At 52.5% G+C, this 20,153-nt stretch overlaps 1 protein-coding gene across 1 annotated transcript in view; it reads left to right on the plus strand.

Annotated features, from left to right (window-relative positions):
* GRIK3 (glutamate ionotropic receptor kainate type subunit 3) overlaps positions 1-20,153 on the plus strand; it is a 252,701-nt gene that overhangs the window by 169,594 nt on the left and 62,954 nt on the right. Inside the window, exons 5-8 of the mRNA XM_005893256.3 lie at positions 2,005-2,058; positions 13,227-13,400; positions 13,971-14,114; positions 19,698-19,805. Coding sequence (XP_005893318.1) covers positions 2,005-2,058; positions 13,227-13,400; positions 13,971-14,114; positions 19,698-19,805 — 480 coding nt within the window. The remainder of the gene's footprint in view (positions 1-2,004; positions 2,059-13,226; positions 13,401-13,970; positions 14,115-19,697; positions 19,806-20,153) is intronic.

Raw genomic sequence — 20,153 nt, forward strand, 5'->3', positions numbered from 1 at the left:
GAACACTTGAGGAAGCACAGAGACTTGGGGGTATCACAGCCTCCAGACTGCCTCTTCCAGCCACTAATTCCCTGCAGCCTGTGGCACTCAGTGTCACTCTCCGATCACTGGGAGGTTTATCGAGGCTCCGCATCCCATCTGCTCAGCTCTGCAGTGACGGTGGGGGAGGTGAGCGGCTTGCAGTCCTGGCCGCGCCTCCATTCCCGGACGAGCCCAGCATGGCGTGCTGGGAACCAGACCAAGCTCTGCCAGCCACCCAGGAAATCAACAATGAAATCGCTCACAGCCCCCTCTGGGGGTGTCACAGCTGAAACCAAAACCACTCTGATTCGAGCCAGTGCTTTGTGTAAAAGGCAATTATGTGGTCTCAGAAAGCGTCCCTGGTGATTGGAGGAGGCATTCTGTGGGGCCTTGACACATGACCCCGAGAGAGGAAGGTGGCAGGGAGGGGACGCAGGGATGCCGAGGGAGAGGTGCCGAGCTGGGGCCAGGAATCTATTCAAGGCCTGACGCCCCCGCCCAATCCTGCAAGGGGGTGCCAAGCGGGGTAGCAGCCTGTGTCTTCCCCGAGGAAGCCTCCCACCAGGCACCTGCACACAGCAGCCAAAAACTCGGTTGAGGGCATGAATCCTGTTCCTGGCCTGGGGCATGGTGTACCTGAGATCGAGTGGCCCCGGAGTCATCCCCTGCTCTATAGATGGAGTGAACGATCCCTCCTTCATCTGGTTCTGGAGGATTCGGTGAGACGAGTGAAGGAAGGAGTTCATCTTTGTGCCCAGGGCACAGTCAGCACTGGATGCGGCACAGCTTTAAACTCAAAGTGGGAGACGCAAAGCTCCCGAAGTCCCTTAGCCCTCGTTCTCTGGCCCATGGTGCCCAGCACTCTCTCCTTTTTCAGGCATGTGGAACCAAGTAATAAAGACCACCACTGCTCATGTTCACTGAGGAGTGACTCTGTGCAGTGTACACACACCCCTGGGAAGTGGGACGATTATCCTGCTTGATTTACCAGCAGGGAAACTGAGGCTCCAGGGGAAAGTCCTAGGCCTGAGGTCACCCAGCCAGAAAGTCAGAATTCACTCCCTAGTCTGCTGACTTGGAAACCCCTAGAACTGAAAGTGGAGGTTCTGTGTTCAGCCTGACACTGAACTAAACCAAGGTGAGCGTGACTGCAGACCGAGGACTGCTCCAGCCTTTCACCTGCGGATGCCGGCTGTGAATCCCCTCCAAGACCGGGAAGAGATGAGAGGCGTTTTCAAAGTACACTTGACCTTGTGACATTTCCCCCTGAGCACTATGTGGGCCCGCATTCTGAAGAACTCTGTAGAAAATGCATTATGGTCATTAGTATTATAGATTATAGGCTTCTAATAAAATACATAATATAAAATATAGACTTCACGATGGTGGGTGATAATAATTCACACAGCCACGTGGCCTGCTGTGTGGTCAGCCAGCACCCAGGAAGCAGGGATATCTCACTGCTTCCCATTGGGGAGCCTCAGACCAAGGATAGACCCTGCTCTTTAGGTCTGGCTGGGTTGGTGGGGTTTGGGCTCCCACAGACATCTTTCCAGAGCTAGGACAGTGGATTCAGCTGAGTGGAGTCAGGGGACTAGAGAAGCCAGTGTTCGGTGGATTCCATCAGCATTTCTCCGAGTGCACAGACCTGGAGATGCTTCCTAAAAACTCAGACAGCTGGCCCCCACCTGGCCCTGCAGAATTTGGCGTCTTTGGAGAGCGCGGCCCAAGATTCTGCAGTTTAACATGTCCCCTGTGATTTTGCCGCACACTCCGCTGTGAAGTCCCCTGCTGTCTGGCAGCCGGCCCCTGTCATGGTCACAAGGTCACAGGACATCCCACTCTGAGCATCCAGCCTCCCCCAGCCCACCGCCAGCCAGCCTGTGATGCCCCCGTTCTCACCCTGGCCCCACACCAGGGTAGAGAGAAGGAGGGGCTTCTTGGGTGTTCCCTGCAGGGCGCTAACGCTTTGCTCTCCCACAGGCCATGGCCATGGGCATGATGACCGAGTACTACCACTTCATCTTCACCACACTGGTAACGTACCTTCGGGTCCTGGCATGGGTCAGGGTGGGGCTCCCTCAGAACAAGGTCAGCCTCGGGGGGTGGGGGGGGGACAGTTGCTACAGGAGATTCAGACTGGACTTGCTTCCTAAGGCTGTAGGCGTAACCCCAGACAAGGGTGCAATTTGTCTCTGTGGCCCACCCACTTTGAGAAGGGGCATCGTGTTGTGACTAAGGGTAGGGACTCTAGAACCTGCCGGTGTGAACACGAGCCCCTCTGCCTGCTGGCAGAGAGACCTTGCAGAAGTCAGTTCTTCCTCTGCAAAATGGGCACGATCGTGGCTCCGGCTTCCTAGGACTGCTGTGGGAACTGAGTGCGTTCGCGTACTGATGCACTGAGGGCAGTGCCTGGCTCGTGTGAAGCGCTGTTATTAGGACAATGACCCTTGGCCCCTGGCCCATGCACCTCCACACAGGTCTCAGGCCTCATGCAACAGTAGAAGCTGCCACTTTGGATTCCTGCAGCATCCACGCTTAAGTCTGCCCACTCACCGTCAGCCAGGCCAGCCCACCTGCAGGCTCCAGTTGGGTCTTGTCCAAACCGTGAGAACATTTAGGACCATTTAAACCCATTAGGATAATTAGTTGTGATCTGAGATCAGCAGAATAAAGAGATCCCTGTGCCAAAGGGGCACCAACTCCCAGCCACCCTGTCTTGGAGCCAGATGCCCTCAGATGTCACTGGGCCCCAGGTGGACTCTTCTGCCCAGCCCAGGTCTGGGGCAGGTGACAGCATCATTAACCATCCTGTTGATGCAACCATCTCCTGAAATCTACATCAGACTTGCTGCTGCAGCCCTGCAGGCCTCTAGCTGTGTTCATTCATTCATCCAGCACCTGGCTAACATTCCTTACCCAGGGCCTGTGCTCAGCTAGGTGTCTCAGGATGCCTGATCCTGAGGCCTGCCCTCAAGGAACTCCCACCCTGTCCAGTCTGCATCTGTACGTCTAACTCATTCAGCAGACTTGTGCTGTTACATGCCTGGACAGACTGCCATGGGGCACAGTGGAAGGAGGCATCAATGCCACAGAGCTGGTGGAAGGTGGGGAATTTCAGACTGCCTTTATAGGAAAGAAGGTGCTTGAATTGGGCCTTGAAGGGTCAGAGGGAATTCACTAAGGAGAGAGAGGAATGATATTCCACAGAGAGGTTACAGCATAAGCAAAGGTCAAAGACAGGTTAGCTCTTCTAGGTTCATTCTGGTTGAGTCAAAGTGTCAGTTGCTCAGTCATGTCTGACTCTTTGCAACCTCATGGACTGTAACCCGCCATGTTCCTCTGTCCATGGGATATTCCAGGCAAGAATACTGGAGTGGGTAGCCATTCCCTTCTCTAGGGGATCTTTCTGACTCAGGGGTCTCCTGCATTGCAGGCAGATTCTTTACCATCTGAGCCATGCTCCTTTATGTACTGGTTGATTGCCAGCACCAATTGTGTTCATCTCTTCCTAACTCCATATTCAATGACATCACTCAGGTAGCTTGAAATTAGCCATGGCAGGAGTATTCATACTACAGAAGTTGGCAGATGCTACAAATAAAAGACCCTTTCCTACCATCCCCTGACAGCTGGTTATGAAGCATTTCCCAGCGCACCAATGCCTCTCTGCACCCCCAGCCACTATACCCTTACTCATGTCTGAGTCACCTTGCTCCCTCTCCTGATCCGGTGCTCGGATCTGGGGACCTGCCAGGAGCCATGGTGGGAGAAAGGGATTCTGGAAGCTGGTGACTGAGACCAGGCATCTTCTTTCCCAATTCCTTTTTGGAATTCTATTCACCCAAGCTGGCTTCTCTCCTGGGAAAGTCATCGGAGGCTGGGGATGAAGCCATCAGATCCCCAACATACCATCTGAAGCTAGAAACAGGGAAGAGGAGCAAGTCTGGGAAGGTGGGCACATTCCAGGGACCCCAGGCTCTCTCTCCAGGTGTGGCAGCCCTGGCATTCCCCGACTGCGCTCCTTGGGTGCTGAGACCTCTGCACCCATAGAAGTCCGCCCTAGCCCTGTGCTAGCTCAACACATTCTTCCCACACTTCCATCCTGCTGGCTCACCTCCCTGAGTCCTTGCCGCTCTGAGTTGCTCTAACAGAGCCTTGGAGTCCCCGTAAGAAAATACAAGGGAGGAGCAGGCAGACCTCCCAAGGTGGCCATGGCTCCCCCTACAGACCATGCCCATCCCCGCTTCACATTACTGTCCAGCGCAGTGATGGGAGAGCAGGCCTCAGAGGCACAGATAAGGATGAGAGTTGCTGTTCCACCACCTCTTGGCTGTGCCCATGGGCAGATTGCTTAACTTCCCTGGACCTCAGTTTCCTTGCCTTTAAAATGGGAATAATTCTGATGCCTCTAGGCCTCAGGGGTTTCTTTGGTGGCTCAGACAGTAAAGAATCCACCTGCAATGTGGGAGACCAAGGTTCAGTCCCTGGGTTGGGAAGATCCCCTGTATTATTCTTGCTGCCTGGAGAATCCCCATGGATAGAGAAGTCTGGAAGGCTACAGTCCATGGGGTCGCAAAGCGTTGGACTGAGGGACTAAGCACAGCACACAGTTAAGCCTGAGATCCCACATTTAGCCTCTTTGGGTCTCACTCAAGTAACCTCAAGTCACTAGGAACTCAGGAATGAACTATGAGGCCGAAGAACAGACACGGAGAGTCGTTCTGGATCCAGAGCAACTCTGAACATCATGGGGTTTATGGTCCAACCCTCTGTCCTGAGACTCAACCAAGCTTCTCCATTCCCCTCTCTCTACCTGTTGCTCCGTCCCTTCTCTCTCAGCCTCAGCTCCTTCCTTGTGATCTCTGTTCCCTGGAAACTTCAGCTCATCTCAGCTGCCCTGGGATTGTCACATCCCAACAGACCCATTCGGCCTCTGCCACTTTTCAGCATCTCTTTCTCTGAGTGTTATCTGCCTTCCCCAGGTCAAATTTTAGACTGGCCAGGTGCCAGTCAGGGCAGTATATAGGCATTCGGGGCTGGACAGTTCCTTCTGGAATATCCTGCCCAGGATACAGAGTTTCGCATCCCTTCCCCACTTATTGATTTCCAGGCTTGATGACAAATAAATGCCATCCCCACAGTTTCTAAAGCCCCCAGGATAGGGACTGAGTCATCAGCCAGATTGTAGCAACCCCCCCGGGAGGTGACCCCCTTGGCTGGTCAGCTGAGGTCTGACGGTGGGAGGCAGAGTGTGGTGGACTCACAGAATCTAAGGCTTGACCACCAAGCAGAAGGACTGGGACACTGAGCAGTCCCTTTCGAAGTGGCAGGAACAAAATCCACAGATCTCATTCCCCGGCGCTGAGTACTACCCCCTCATCCACTGTGTCCACACAGGACCCGTGCTTAAGTCCTCTCTGGGCCTTGCTCCCAATCCTGGCCCCAGAGAGTCTATTAAAGGCATCTCCACCTGGCTCATGCCCTCATTCCAAGACCAGAGAGGTGTCCCCTCAGGGAGCTGAAGCTTTGAACTCTCAGCCCCATGGTCTGACCTGACCTTCTAGGCAAGACTCTGGGGAAGATACAACCCTGGTGACACGGGTGGCTCCCCACATTAACGGCACTGCCAGCATGGGGTCAAGGTTGGAGGTCCCAGAGGGAAGGGCAGGGCCAACGTATCCTTGCACCCTGGGGCAGTATCCTATTCACAGAGTGTCTGCTTTCCCTAAATTTTTATGTTTTTGTTTGTTTTGGGGGGTTGGGGGGTCTTTGCCTCGAAGCATGTGAGATCTCAGTTCTCATCTAGGGATCAAACCCACACACCCTGTAGCAGAAGCTGGAGTACTGACCACTTGACCACCAGCAAAGTCCCTGCTTTCCCTGCTCTTACATATCCTCCGTTCAATCTATCATTTACTCACTATCCAGCAGCCATATACCTATGCTCTCAAGGCCCCAGGTACCGAGCTAGACCCTTAGGTGAGGGGTGGGGGGTTGTCTAGAGGCGGATCCGACACAAAGTTCACCAGCTGGTGGGCTTCTTTTGTGCATGTGAGAATCAAGGATAGTGCCCAGTCTGCCTCTGTATCGCCAGTGACCAAATAGAGCCTGGAATACAGTAGGTGCTCACTGATGCCTGAATGAGTGAACACAGTACAAAGTAGAAAGTAATCGGTGAAATCAGCATCCTCATCATAGCAAGAGTGAAGACCATGCACTCTGGGGCCCGTCTACCTGAGTTAGAATCGAGATTCTTCCACTTATACGGGCAAGTGACTTCACTTCACTGTGCCTCATCCCCATCTGTAAAATGGCCACAGCAACAGTACCGCCTCGTACAACTGTTAGGCTGAGCATCAAGCAGGTATGTTGACATCAGTAAAGCCCTATGAAAAGTGTGTGGCATTTAGCACTATGTAAGAGTTAAATAGATCGATAAAATAACTCCTGCTTATATTTTTTACGTGCTCAGCATACCCCATTTCATCCTTCAGAAGAACTCTCCTAGGAAGGTATGACTTTTCCAGTTTTACAGAAAAGTAGAAACTGAGACTCAAAGAGTCTACTCAGTAAGAAAGGGGAAGAGCAAGGATTTTTGACCAGCTGGGGGCTGTCCAACTCCAAAGCCCTCTGCTAGGCTTGTAGCAAGAGCCTTCATGCAGTGTCGCCTGGCTTCCTCTGGCTGGCTCAGGCTCAGATTCCACAGGCCATGATGGTCCAGGCATCACGTGATTGACACTAATGGGGGGGACAAAGCCTCCACAAATCCCTGCAGCACCCACACTTCACAGGTTCTAAAGCCCTTTCTCCACGTTACTGATTTTCCTTTTCACAGAGCAGTTTGTGATTGATGGGGAAACCTGGGACCAGAGAGGTTGAGTGAGCTGCCCCGAGCCCCACAGCAGATCAATGACAGAAACCTTGGCTCCTGACTTCTTTTCCAGCCCACTGCCCTCCCTCCCCCCACCTCTCTGAGGGTCAGGGAGAGCCGATCCTTCTGGAGACACAGTTGCTGCAATATAAACAGTTCTGCAGTGGAATATGCATGTGTGTTGGAGGGGGCAGGTACCAGGGCATCTCCCAGAAGCTCCCCATATGCCAGGGCATCAGCTATGTTCCCCGGGTCCCCACATTCTGCTTCTGGTTCCAGCTCTAAGGTCCTCCTTCCAGCTCCATTGGCTTAGGAGCCTACCTCGTGATTCTGCCTCTTGGTGCTCATTGGTCAGTCCTGGCTGGATTTGGGAGGGCAATGGCATTTGACATTTATCTCCTTTGCTTTAGGAAACCCATGTCACCAATTCCTCGCCTCAAAATAATTCTCCAAACTTGCTTCTCCCACGCAGAAGACATTTTAATTACCCCAGCTGCCATTATCTGTGCCAGCCAGCTTTGAGCCATTCCCAGATAACCCCACGTTAATCAGCCCCAGCTGAGCCCCTGGTCCATGTCATGTGTAGGTAAAAGCCTGGAGGTGAAAAAAGAATTATAATAAATTAATAGATAAGCAATCACAATTAATGCCACTTCCCGGCAATAACAGTTATATCATGGGAAAGATATTTTCATCTGTCATTCCTTAAGGCGATGTTTTCCGAGCTTCAGCTTCTACCCAGTCAGACCCATGGGGTGCTAATGAATTAGTCTATTATGTTATGCTGAATGTTTCTAAAAGGTCCCTCGTCGATACTGAATTCAATGTGTCAACATTTGGCATGGAGAACAGCAACTTTTTGCCAAGCGGCAAGGTTGTGCACAGTTCACTGTGTACAGCACATGGGGTCTCAGCCCAGGGCAGTTTGGACAAAAAATTGTAGCCAGACAAAGAGGCCTCTTTTCCAGCTCCCCGTTGTCACTGCCCTCATGTCACATGGATGGTGGCACTCGGTGCCACAAGCCTTGCAACACTTTGCAGCTGAGCCCAGGCTCAGAGTGACAGGGATGAAGATGACCCCAGCAGCGACACCCCATCATGCCCCATCCCAGGCTGTGATTGGCCACAGCCACTGTGTGACTGTCAGCCAACCCAGCACTGCATCTGGAAACTGGAAGGGCTGATGTCGCCAGCACCCGAGCCCCACCAAGGCCAGAGATGTTGCCCTCCCCACTAAGTCCAGAGGGCCTCTGGTCCTCAGGGAGGTGAGCCAAGTCAAGGAGGCCCTAGGTAGACTCGTGATGGGCATCTTTCAGGCTTTGGGTATCAGCACTGAGTTGGAGAAGAGGCTGAGCCTCATTACAGGGGAAGAGCGAGAAGGGCGCCCCCTGCGGGCAGAGCTCAGCTTTTCTTCTGTGTCCCAGGCAATTCAGCTCTGGCCCCAAACTTGCATTCACCACTCTACAAAGCAAAATCCCTCCATCTCCCCAGACCCACCTTCTTCAAAGGCAGTTTAGGGAAGATCTGTCATTTCTAAAGCAGTCCCTTGAGGGGCTCATCCACCACCCCAGGCAATTTACCAAATCACTCCTAACTTCTAGCCCCATAGAAAGCTCCCTCTGAGAGGAGGTTATGAAATTCTACTCTCTCATTTCCAGGCTCTTCCCAGAGAGCTACCCAGCCAGCTGATCCTTCTATCCACTTTGATTGATGGGAGTATTTGGTATGGGAGCTTCTAGGGAAGACAGATGCAGACATAGAGAGTTATCATGAGTGAGATGAAAGCCAAAATGTCCCAAGATAAGAGCAGAAGCACCTTTGACCCACCTGATCATGTGTATCTAGAGTAGTAGTCACGAGAGGCTTCACAGAAGAGGTGACACTTGAGCTGAATCTCAGAGTGAACCCACTCAAGAAGGGTTGAGAAGATAGATGTTCCAGCCCAGAGATAGACAGAGCACACACAAAGACACTGGCACAGAGAAGCTGCATGATGGGGAAAGGGGCCACGAGGAATGGGGAAGGGAGGCGAAAATGGTTTGGTGCTCCTGGGGCAAAAAACTGAGAGGCGGTGGGAAGAAAAGCGAGGCTGGAGGGGTGCAGAGCCTGGCAAACTACACTAAGGAATTTGTGCTTTATTCTGAGAAGGCAAGAAGAAGCCATTGAAATATGCCAAGCAGGGGAGTGGCAGGGTTGGGTTTATTCTTCAGAAAGACCCCTCTGAATGCCATGTAGAGGGTGACTGGAATACCCAGTGGGTGGGAACTGAAGGCTGGTCATGGGACAGAAGGAGGGCTTGGGAGCTGGCAGACTCGTTTTGACACTGTTGCTCACAAGTGTACAACCGTGAGCAAAAGATCTAACCTCTCTGTGACTGAGTTCCTTCCTCTAAAATGGAGTGATAATAACACCTTTCTTGTAAGGCGGAAATGTACATTTAGTGAGTTAGTGTACATAAGGCACTTACAAACTGTTCTGAGGTTTGTAGGTGCTCAGTAAATGTTAGTTCAATGTGATTGTTTTTATATTGCCAAGAGAGTTAAGGCAGGAAGGATGCAACTCAGGTCTGCTCCTCTCCTCCAAGAACCCAGTCGTGTCCTGGGGGGCAAGTCAATTAGCTGTCACAACCTGCTGCCAGAGAAGGCAGAGTATGAATATTTATCAGCATTTCTGTGATGTCTACCATGCACCAGACATGTTCTAAGTATGTCTATTAACCCATTTCTTCTTCAGGATGACCCTATATGGCAGGTACTATTTTCATACCCATTTTGCAGATGAGGCAGGTGAAGTAAGGAGAGTAGTAGATGGCCTGGCCTCACAATCTATGCTCATAACCATCACCTGGGGCTGCCCAGTGAGCCATTCTCAGGGAGCAGCTGTGGGAAGAGAGGCCTCTTTCCTGTGTGTCCCCTGCCTTGCTCTCCATCTCTGACTCCACAGGTCTCCGCTTCTAAGCCCAGAGCCGTCTCTGTGTGTTTCCCGGTCAGGAGTAATAGCTTAGATGAGCAGCTTCTCAAAACACAGATTGCAGCCCCACCCCACATTCTCAATGGCCCGTACTTTCCAAAACAAGTTCTCCAAAAGCAATTCTGATGCGTATCTTGTGTTTGACAACCACTGGCGACATAAACACAGGACGTTTTAAATAGAACAGACACTGTGCACTGGTAAATGCATACAACCAGCTATCCAAAAGTGGGGGAAACCCAGATTTGTAATGCTTGCCAGTTTTCATGGTGTGCATTGTCTCACCATGGCCAATGTCAAGCTACCAATGAATGTCACTGAACATAGTCGGGAAGTGTTGATGATTAGCTCTTACAAGCGGATGGGAGCCAGCTCCAACACCCCACTAAGCTGGACCTGGGAACAATTTCTGCACTGCTTCCTTGAGCTCTGCGACCTTAAGGCAAGCCACATCACCCTCTCTGGTCCGTGTTTCTTCTGCAAAAAGGGAATACTATTGAATACTTACTTTACAGGGGATCGTGAGAATCAGATGACACACTCCACTTGAAGGGCTGAGCACAGTGCCCACCCGTCACTCACTCCCCACCGAGACTGGGGCCACACAGACACTCTCTGGCCAATTCCACGGGGACTCCTCCATCTACTTCCGCCCAGCCCCTCCCGCATCCCAAATCCTGGTCTTGAATCAGGGCCCCATTTGAGCAAGGCTGGGACTAAACTTTGTTTCCTGGGCTCAAAACTGCCCCCAGCCTCTCCCCTAATCCCTAAACTCTTAAAGGGGAAACCAATACTGTGTATTTCAGAAAGAGGCCAATTGGAATTACAGGAGGAGTTCCGCATGAATTAGGAACATTTTGCCTGGAAAATTCCATGGATGGAGGAGCCTGGTAGGCTGCAGTCCATGGGGTCGCTAAGAGTCGGACATGACTGAGCGACTTCACTTTCACTTTTTCACTTTCATGCATTGGAGAAGGAAATGGCAACCCACTCCGGTGTTCTTGCCTGGAAAATCCCAGGGACGGGGGAGCCTGGTAGGCTGCCGTCTATGGGGTCGCACAGAGTCGGACACGACTGAAGCAACTTAGCAGCAGCAGCAGAGACCAGAGGAGACCAGCACACTGCGAAAGAGCTGCTCTGTGGGCTCCAGGTTTTATTCCTCATTATCTTTCCATGAACCATCATGGATTCAACTGAAGCTGGGACTGTGATGGGGCCAGATGTTTCTCCTGACGACTGCAGCCACGGACCATTCTGACCCAGCGTTGGATGGATTGACTGAGTTGAGGGACCTGGGAAAGATGATGGGCCAGGTTGTGGGGGTGGGGGGTGAGAGCGGAGGAGAGAGGAGAACAGTGGAAGGCAGCTGGATGGGAGGAGGGTGTGGAAAAGAGCAGACAATAGATGAGGAGGACCTCAGACTACGACCTTAAGACTCATTTTCCCTACTAGTGGAATGAGGCCCATCTAGATTATCAGCGTATATGTTTCAAAAAGTAACATGGCTCTTATGCAAATATAGAATGAACAGGAGTCAAAGATGTATTCAACTCATGAACAAAGGAGCCAGTAGGATGACAATGCTGGCTCAAAGAGCATTTGAAGGATTGAGTATTTATAGGTATTTGGTGTAGGGAGAACATCAGATAAGTCAGCTAAGTTAGGTACAAAATGGATTAATGTCCTACAGGGCAATAAAACCACCAGCTTGGGGATTATCTTTTCTATGGGCAAAAGTCTACACATTAACTCAGAATCTGGGCCTTTAACCAGCGGCTGACAGTGCAGTCAAAGCCAGGTGAATTCTCCCAGAGAATCCAGTCCCCGGAGGGCCTGGCGAGCGATGTGTCCACGTCACGTTGGAAGGACATGCTGGTCTCCATCTCCCTTATCTCCAAGTTTGGGAAGTTTTTCTTTCTTTTCTTCTTTCTTTTTTTAAAATTGGAGGATAACTGCTTTACAATGTTGTGTTAGTTTCTGTTGTACAACGACATGAATTAGCTATATGCATACATAAATCCCCTTCCTCTTGGACTCCCTCTCACTACCCCCACCACCCCTCCAGGTCATCTCAGGGAACTGAGCTGAGCTCCCCACACCACCCACCTCCTGCCGTCCCTTCTCAGCCTAGCATCTGGCTCCTCCCTCTGCAGCCAACTGCCCCCTCCCCTCACCAGCTCACGGTGCCCCAGAGCTGAAGCTAGGTTGCCCCCATGCATTAAGACCTGTCTTCCCAGCTTTTAGACCCCTGCACCAAACTGGATGTGACCTGGCCAACAGGCTGACTGCTCCTAGGATGCAGGGTGTCAGGGGACCTGGCTGGTGATGTGAGGTCGAGGAGAGAGAAGAGGGCCCTGTACTCCTTCAGTCCCAGGCACAAGAGTCAATTTTAATTCTTTTTATTGAAGTATGGTTAATTTACAACATTGTATAAGTTTCAGGTGTACAACAGATGATTCAGTTATGCATGTGTGTGTGTGTAAATCACTCAGTCGTGTCAGACCCCATGACCCCATGGACCCGTCAGGCTCCTCTATCCAGAGAATTCTCCAGGCAAGAATACGGGAGCGGGCTGGAGATCTCCAGGGGATCTTCCTGAGCCAGGGATCAAACCCTAGTCTCCTGTGTTACAGGCAGATTCTTTACCATCTGAGCCACAGGGAAGCCGCCTCAGTTATGCATATACACCTATATATCTCTCCTTTTTCAGATTCTTTTCCATTATAAACTATAAGACAATGAATACAGTTCCCTGTGCTATGCAGTAGATCCTTGTTGCTTATCTGTTTTATATATAGTAGTGTGTATCTGTTAATCCCAAACTCCTAATCTATCCCTCCCCCGCTCCCCATTTGGTAATCATAAATTTTTCAGAATAGACTATTTTAAAATACCCTCTTTGGGGGAATAAAATCCTCCCTCAGCTTCCCTCTGGGTAACTTGGAGATGCCCAGACCCAGTGCCCTTTGTCTTCCCAAAGGAAGCCTTCCCCATCAGAGGAAGTGACGGTCATGACCATTATCAAGCTTCTTTGCTGTTCCGGGCTGGGCATTTCATATGAACTGCTTCACTGGGGCCTATAAAGGAGGCACGATCCCCGTTTTGTAGATGAAGAAACAGGCTGAGCCGTGTGTCTGAGGTCTGGCAGTGAGTCCGTGGGGTCAGCCACCAGGCAGCTAGGTCTGGCCAACTCTAAGTGCAGAGCCCCCTTGAGTGCTCCATCAGCTCCCCCTGAGCCTCCCTCCCCCAGAACTCTGCAGGGAGCTACAGCTGCTCTGGGGCCCCAGTAGGGAGTGTGGGAGGTAGGGCTGGAGCTCACAGCCGGGTCACATCTCTGTTTATTGAAACTCTCTCTGTCAAGGATCTTTACGCGTTAGACCTGGAGCCCTACCGCTACTCGGGCGTGAACCTGACGGGATTCCGGATCCTCAACGTGGACAACCCTCATGTCTCGGCCATCGTGGAGAAGTGGTCCATGGAGCGGCTGCAGGCAGCTCCCCGGGCAGAGTCCGGCCTGCTGGATGGGGTGATGATGGTACTGCCGCTGGATGCGCCAGACCCGGGGGCTCCCCTCCCTCCCTCCCTTCCTTCCCTTCTCTCCTTCCTCCCAGTTTCTTTTTTTCCCTCCCACCACTTCCCTTCTTAAGACCTACGCTGCGTCTGCTAGACCTGAGGCCAGGGGCCAGGGACACTCAGGAATCAGACACAGGCCCCCTCCCCCGACCCAAGTGTGGGAGTGCAGGCACATAAACAGATGGTCACAGAGACTGGGGACAATGTCCTGGATGCGGAGGACTTTCAGCTGTGGTGGGCAGGAAGCTGGGGAGGCTGGAAAGGTGAACGTGTGGACAGGGCCAGGCAACAGAGAGACGCCGGGGGTGGAGGGCCTGGCAGAGAAGATCTGAGCTGCAGAGGGAGGGAGTCAGGTGTCTGCAGAGCTGCAGAGACGCCCCAAGCCTGGCCTCTCATCAGGAGCCAGGACAGGGCCTTTCCCTCTCCAGGACACCATGCTTTTGGCGAGGGAGATAAAGGGAGACAGGGAAGGGTGGGCTGAGGACTCTCAGGGCCTGAGCCACTCTCAGGCAGCCCTGGGCCTCCCCTCCAGACGGATGCAGCCTTGCTGTATGATGCCGTCCACATCGTGTCTGTATGCTACCAGCGGGCACCCCAGATGACCGTGAACTCCCTGCAGTGCCACCGGCACAAGGCCTGGCGCTTCGGCGGCCGCTTCATGAACTTCATCAAGGAGGTGAGTGGCCCCTGCACCCACCCCCACCAGGTCCATCGACTGGGGGCCACAGAGCGGTCAAGGGCCCAAGTTTGGGAGTCTAGTCCATGTGAACTTGGGCCAGAGCTGTTTCCTCAGGTGCAAATGGGCTCAGCAAGGACCAGTCTTACAAAGTGACAGAGAGGCTGCATCCTTGGCACACAGTAGGTGCTCAGTGGGTGGTTGGCATTGTCAGCAGGACACAGCCTGGGCCTTAAACAGCTGAGCGTCTTTGCCTCCAGCTGTGTGACCTCAGGTAAGCTAGCGTACTTTGCTGAGCCGGGTATGAAGCATGCCCATCTCCTGCAGATGCTGTGAGGACAAAATGAGGCATCATGTGGATGAGGCTTAGTGCTGAGGGCAGAGGCGGCTCAGTAACTTGTAATCAGCCCCACAAACTCCTCTTCACATCATGGGCCCATCAGCCTGCGGTCCCTAGTGGGACCTGGCTCTCCTGGCACCATGGCAACTGTGAAGAAGTCCCATCCGGTTCAAAAAACCAGAGAACATGTCCTGCTGCTGAGAGGATGACCATGGAGACGCACAGTGCCCACGTTTCCTTTCAGACTCTCCATCACGGTCGTCCTTACAAATGCAGAGTTTATTGTTCCCATTTTACAGATGGGGACACACAGGCCTGGGTTTGTACCCTGGGTCCAGGACAAAAAGCTGTGTGACTTTGGGGAAGATGATTAACTCTTTGATCCTCAGTCTCCTCAACTAGGAAGAGTCCCTGCCTCAAAGCATTGTTGGAAAAACAGTGTAAAAAACTGTAAGCAGAGCACATAGCCCAGGACTGGGCAGAGTCAAGTCCCAGTAATGGTAGATGAGGAAGGCACATAGGGGTGAGATCTAGGTGTGTAGGGGTGAGATCCCTGGGTCAGAAGGAGCGACCTATCCACGGCAATGTCAAGTGCACTTAGGAGAAGCCCCCTAGGAGGGCTTTGCATAGACCACGTCTTTGTAGCCATCACAATGAACCAGGAATGAAGCAGACTGCCTTGAGAGTTCATTCAATTCATTTATTCACTAACTATGTGTGTGGGTCTGCTGAGTGGCCAGCACTGAGCCTGTGCTGGGAATCAGCGGGGTTAAAACAGACTGGCAACTGCATGCACAGAGCTCACCGCCTAGGGAAACGTCAATCAAGGCATTCCATTAGTGAATGTAATCCCTTGGCAAAGGAAGGCAGCACAATGAGGAGAAATAACAAAGAAATTCACCACTCAGCAGACAGGACTGCTCCCCTAGAGATCCCAGTTCACCATCACTGTTTGGGACAAGGGCAGTAACACCTCCTGTATTTTAGAACGACACTAAAAGGCATATGGCCTTAGAGTCTGATACACATGCCTTTGGGCTTGTCTCTGCCTCTTCCCAGCTGTGTGATTTTATACAAACTCCTGAACATTCCCAAGTGTCAGTTTCCTCGCCCGGCAAACCATGTCATAGTCCCAGTGAGGGAGCAGTTAAGTCCTTGGCACGGGTTCCCTCACACCTAGAAGAGACTCTGGTGTCAGCTGTTTTGGTAGAAGAGGACCGTGAGGGTTCCTTCTCATCCAACCCCTCAAAACTGTGGAGGCAGTCTGATGGTGCAGTGCCCTGAGTGAGGCCTGGCTGGCCTGCCCAGTCGTCAGCTTGTTCTTGGGGAGCACGGAGGCCTCACACCCCGCCCCCTGAGCCTCCTACCTCTGCAGGCCTCCAACCCAGTAGCCAGAGACTGGCATGGGTTTCTCAGTGACCAGGGCCACAACTCTAAGACCCTTAGGAGCCAGACATAAGTGACTTTGAAACTTAACCACTTTTCAGCGGTGTGATCTTAGACAAGCTACTGAACCTCTCTGTGCTGCTCCAGCACAATGGAGACAACAGCAGTGTGGTCGTAGGTGTGAGTCATGATGTGTGAAGCGCTTAGGACAGTGCCTGGCACAGAGCAGATGCTGAGCGGATTGGCTGCTGTTACTATTTCTATCATCACGACTGTCTTCGAAGAGGCTTCTTGCTCCCTGGTGGGTTTCCAGCTACAGAGGATCTCCAGGCCACAGAGCTTCAGAGAACCCCCTGGAATGCTCGAGGCTCAGTCCTGAAGCCCCAAAGGGAGCAGATGGCTTGCAGAGCAGAAAGGCGCCTCCCACCCCAGGACTGATGGGCCCTGCTGGAGTATCCGCTCTCCTGTTTCCTGGCCCCAGCCCAGTGAACAGCCCTCACCACACACTCTCCTTCACACAGTACTTTCAGAAACATCTTTGTCTCAACTCCATGTGGGGGAAGTGGAGACTGAGGCCCAGAGCAGCTGTGGGGCTCCCGGATGGCCCTACAGCTGGCCACCCCCAAGACCCAAGCCCGCTGCCTGAGCCCAGCACCCGGTCTTCCCTCAAACCATTTCCAAGTCTCCCGTCTCCCCATCTGACTGCGTGACAGTAAATCATTTTAAAGACTTGGCATTTCCGAGAGGAGCTGGAAAATACCAGGCCGGAGTTCAGAGCTTGTGAAGCATCTTTCATTTAGGGAGTCCTCCGAGGCAGCTGAAAGAGGCGGGAGGGCTGGGAAATGTCACGGGGCGGAGCTCCAGCGGCCCCCTGCCCTGGCCCTGCCCCTGCCTGCCCGCCCACAGACAGGCCGCACACCTGCTGACATTTAAGTCCTCTGGAGCTGACAGGGAGGAAGGCTTCCCTCCCGCGCAGGTCTGAAGACCTGCCATGATTTCCCCAGGGGACCGGGGAGATAGCCTCAGGGGGCGGGGCCCAGGCAGAGACCGGGTGGGGGGTGGGGGGAGGCGGAGGGACTGGGAAGCCTCAAGGGAGCGGAGCTTCCCTGTGAGGTCATACACAGTGGCCTTCACCTTCTCTGATGCATTTTTAACTGAAGTAAAATAGTTAATGGCCTTCCTGGTAGCTCAGAGGTAAAGAATCCGCCTGCCAATGTAGGAGACGCGGGTTTGATCCCTGGGTCGGGAAGATCCCCTGGAGGAAGGCCTGGCAGCCCACTCTAGTATTCCTGCCAGGAGAACCCCATGGACAGAGGAGCCTGGCAGGCTATAGTTCATGGGATCGCAAAGAGTCGGACAGGACTGAGTGACTAAACAAGAACAAAACGGTGTATAACGTGTAAGTTTCAGGCGTAGGACATTGTAGCTCCACATCTGTGTAGGTTACAAAGTAGTCCCCACTGAAGGTCTGGTTACCGTCTATCACTATACAGTTGACCCTCCACACTTTATGCCCACCCCCAACCCGGTGCCTCACTGTTAACCACCAGTCTGTTCTCTGAAGCAGGTGCATCTTTAAATCTCCATCCCCAAGTCCAGTCCGCAGTTCCCTGGGCTTCATAAACTGCCCCCACTCAGCTTGGACACAGTGACCCCAGCCCTTCAGCTCTGCTCAGCACAGAGGGGATCTGCCTGGCACCACATTACTTGGGACCTGCAGAGCTCAGCCTGTCTCTGAGCCTCAGTGGCCATGACTGTAAAATGGGACAATCATGACACCCACCTGATAGGACTGTGATGCGAACCAGATGAGCTCATGCAGGGAAGTTAATCACGGACGAGCCTTCTGTGATAGGTGTCTACAGAGGTGGCCCACGTGATCATCCTCCCCCCTGCCCCCAGCCAAGGGCCAGCCCTAATCCAAGGGAGCCCCACAGGAGGAAGGGACAAAGGAGAAATCATAGCTGGGGCTTTGCGTTCCAGGCACTGTGCTAAGCCCTTGATACATCTTTGTCACCACCTGTGAAATAGGTCATTGTCCTCTTCCTGAAACTCAGAGAGGTTGGATGCCTTATGCAAAGTCCATGTTCCACTCACTTTTGATTTCCAGCCCCCTGGAGCCCTTCGAGGTGCACCCCTCTGCCTGAGCTAGCATAACACATGCCATCTACACCCTTATAAGACTTTACAGTGCCAGACAGCTGCCCAAGTGCTCGGAGATTCCCATGGGTTTTAGCTTCGGTCTACAGATGGGCCTTCAGGGATCCAGGAACCCATGAACTGGTGTGTTCTGTAAGCTTGGGCGCTGGGGAAACTTCAGCCATGGAGAGGCTATGGAGCCTTCTTCAGAATCTGCAGGGATCATGACCCCAGTGGGGTGAGGCACCCACTGAGCGCATCTCCCGGGGCTTCAGCAGAGGCTGCATGGGGTGAGTGGTAGGAAGGTCCTTATAGCACTAATGCTCTAGGCCCACAGGAGAGGTATTGGCTAGAAGGGGAGATGGCAAACTTTCTGTACAAAGGGCCAGAGAGTGAATATTTTGGACTTTGCAGACCAGGGCTTCCCAGGTGGCTCAGTAATAAAGAATCTGCCTGCCAATACAGGAGACGTAGGTTCGATCCCTGGATCAGGAAGATACTCTGCAGTAGGAAATGGCAACCTACTCCAGTATTCTTGCCTGGAGAATTCCATAGACAGAGGAACCTGACGGGCTACAGTCCATGGTGGTGGCATACCTACCATCTAATGGGTGTCACAAAGAGTCAGACACAACTTAGAAACTAAATAAAAGCAACAACAGACTAGACAGTCTCTACTGCAGCTATTCAACTCTGAAGCTACAGCACAAAAGCAGCCAGAGACAACAGGTAAATACACGGGTGTGACTTTAACAGGAAATGGATCCGTGTGTATCACCAGACATCGTTTCCCAATCCTGGCTTTAGAAGACAGAGCCTTTCTCAGTTTAGACCCGTTCCTTCTCTGAACCTCTGCCTGCCTCTCTGTTAATGATGCTAAAAGCAAGAAAAAGTAGAGAAAGCTACCATTTATTCAGGGCTCAGGTTGTACCTATGGACATGATTCTGAACCAACTCTGGGAGACAGTAAGGGACAAGAAGTCTGGCGTGCTGCAGTTCATGGGGTTGTGGAGAGTCGGACACGACTTAGCTACTGAACAACAACAACAACAGGTTGTACCAAGCACCATTCTCAGTTTTTCATGAGACTTACTTCATTCTGCCCTCATAGTGTTTTGGTGAAATGGGTACTGTTATTAGTTCCGTTTTACAGATGAGGAAACTGAGGCAGCAAGGCAGAATGAAATCCCCAGGTCACACAGCTAACTGAGGTTGGACCCTGTATTCTGACCCGTTTTTAACTGGGACATGAGTGGAGTTGGGTGAGAGACCTGCTCTGTCAGCCCTGGCTCTCTGGGGGTTACTCTGTCTGGTCCTACAGCCAGAGCTGGCTTGGCCCCTTGACTTTCTGCCCCTCGGCAGGTCTCACCTGCCACAGTCTACCCACTTGCCTCTTTGCCCCTCCCTGGGGACCTGACATGGACCGGACTCTCCCCTTCTCATGGCTTCGAGGCGGGGGCTCATCTGAGCGCATCTGAGATCGATGTTGTACACGAGAAGGTGCAAGTGTAAAGCTGGCTAAAGAACATAATAGAATTTATGGAAATCGCTGGCTCGCACCACAGCCCTAGCAATGATGGAGGTGATTATTAATTAATCATGGTCTTGGGGGAACAGTATCAGTGCAAGGAGTAATTAAAATGAAGCATTGTACAGTTGTACCGAATGATGATTTATGAGCCCGAGGAATTGCCGCTCTGCCCTCTCCCCTCCGGCAGGCTCAATGGGAAGGATTAACTGGACGGATTGTTTTCAACAAAACCAGTGGCTTACGGACGGATTTCGATCTGGACATCATCAGCTTGAAGGAAGACGGCTTGGAGAAGGTGTGTGAGCTCAGCAGTTGGGGGGGGGGGGGGGCGGGCCAAGGAGCAGGGGCTATTAAATCCCCCACGACAGATCCCAGGCAGAGACCCTGAGCAATAGGGCAAGACCCCATCCAGCTACCCCCTCGGGGCTCAACACGACCTGGTGTGGCCACTGCCTTGGCCCCTCTTGGCCTTCTCAGCCTGGAGGGGTGCAGAACCCAGTGGCCTGGCCGTGGCAGATATTCAAACGACCACCCTGTCAGCAAGGGCCATCAGAGAGATGCTTAACCTGGGAAAGGCTCATGGGACACACAGACTGTCTCTAAGTCCTCTGTCATGGGGCAGAGGGACAGACGTGTCCTTGGG

Source organism: Bos mutus, chromosome 3 (assembly GCF_027580195.1).
Source record: "Bos mutus isolate GX-2022 chromosome 3, NWIPB_WYAK_1.1, whole genome shotgun sequence".
Taxonomy (NCBI): domain Eukaryota; kingdom Metazoa; phylum Chordata; class Mammalia; order Artiodactyla; family Bovidae; genus Bos; species Bos mutus.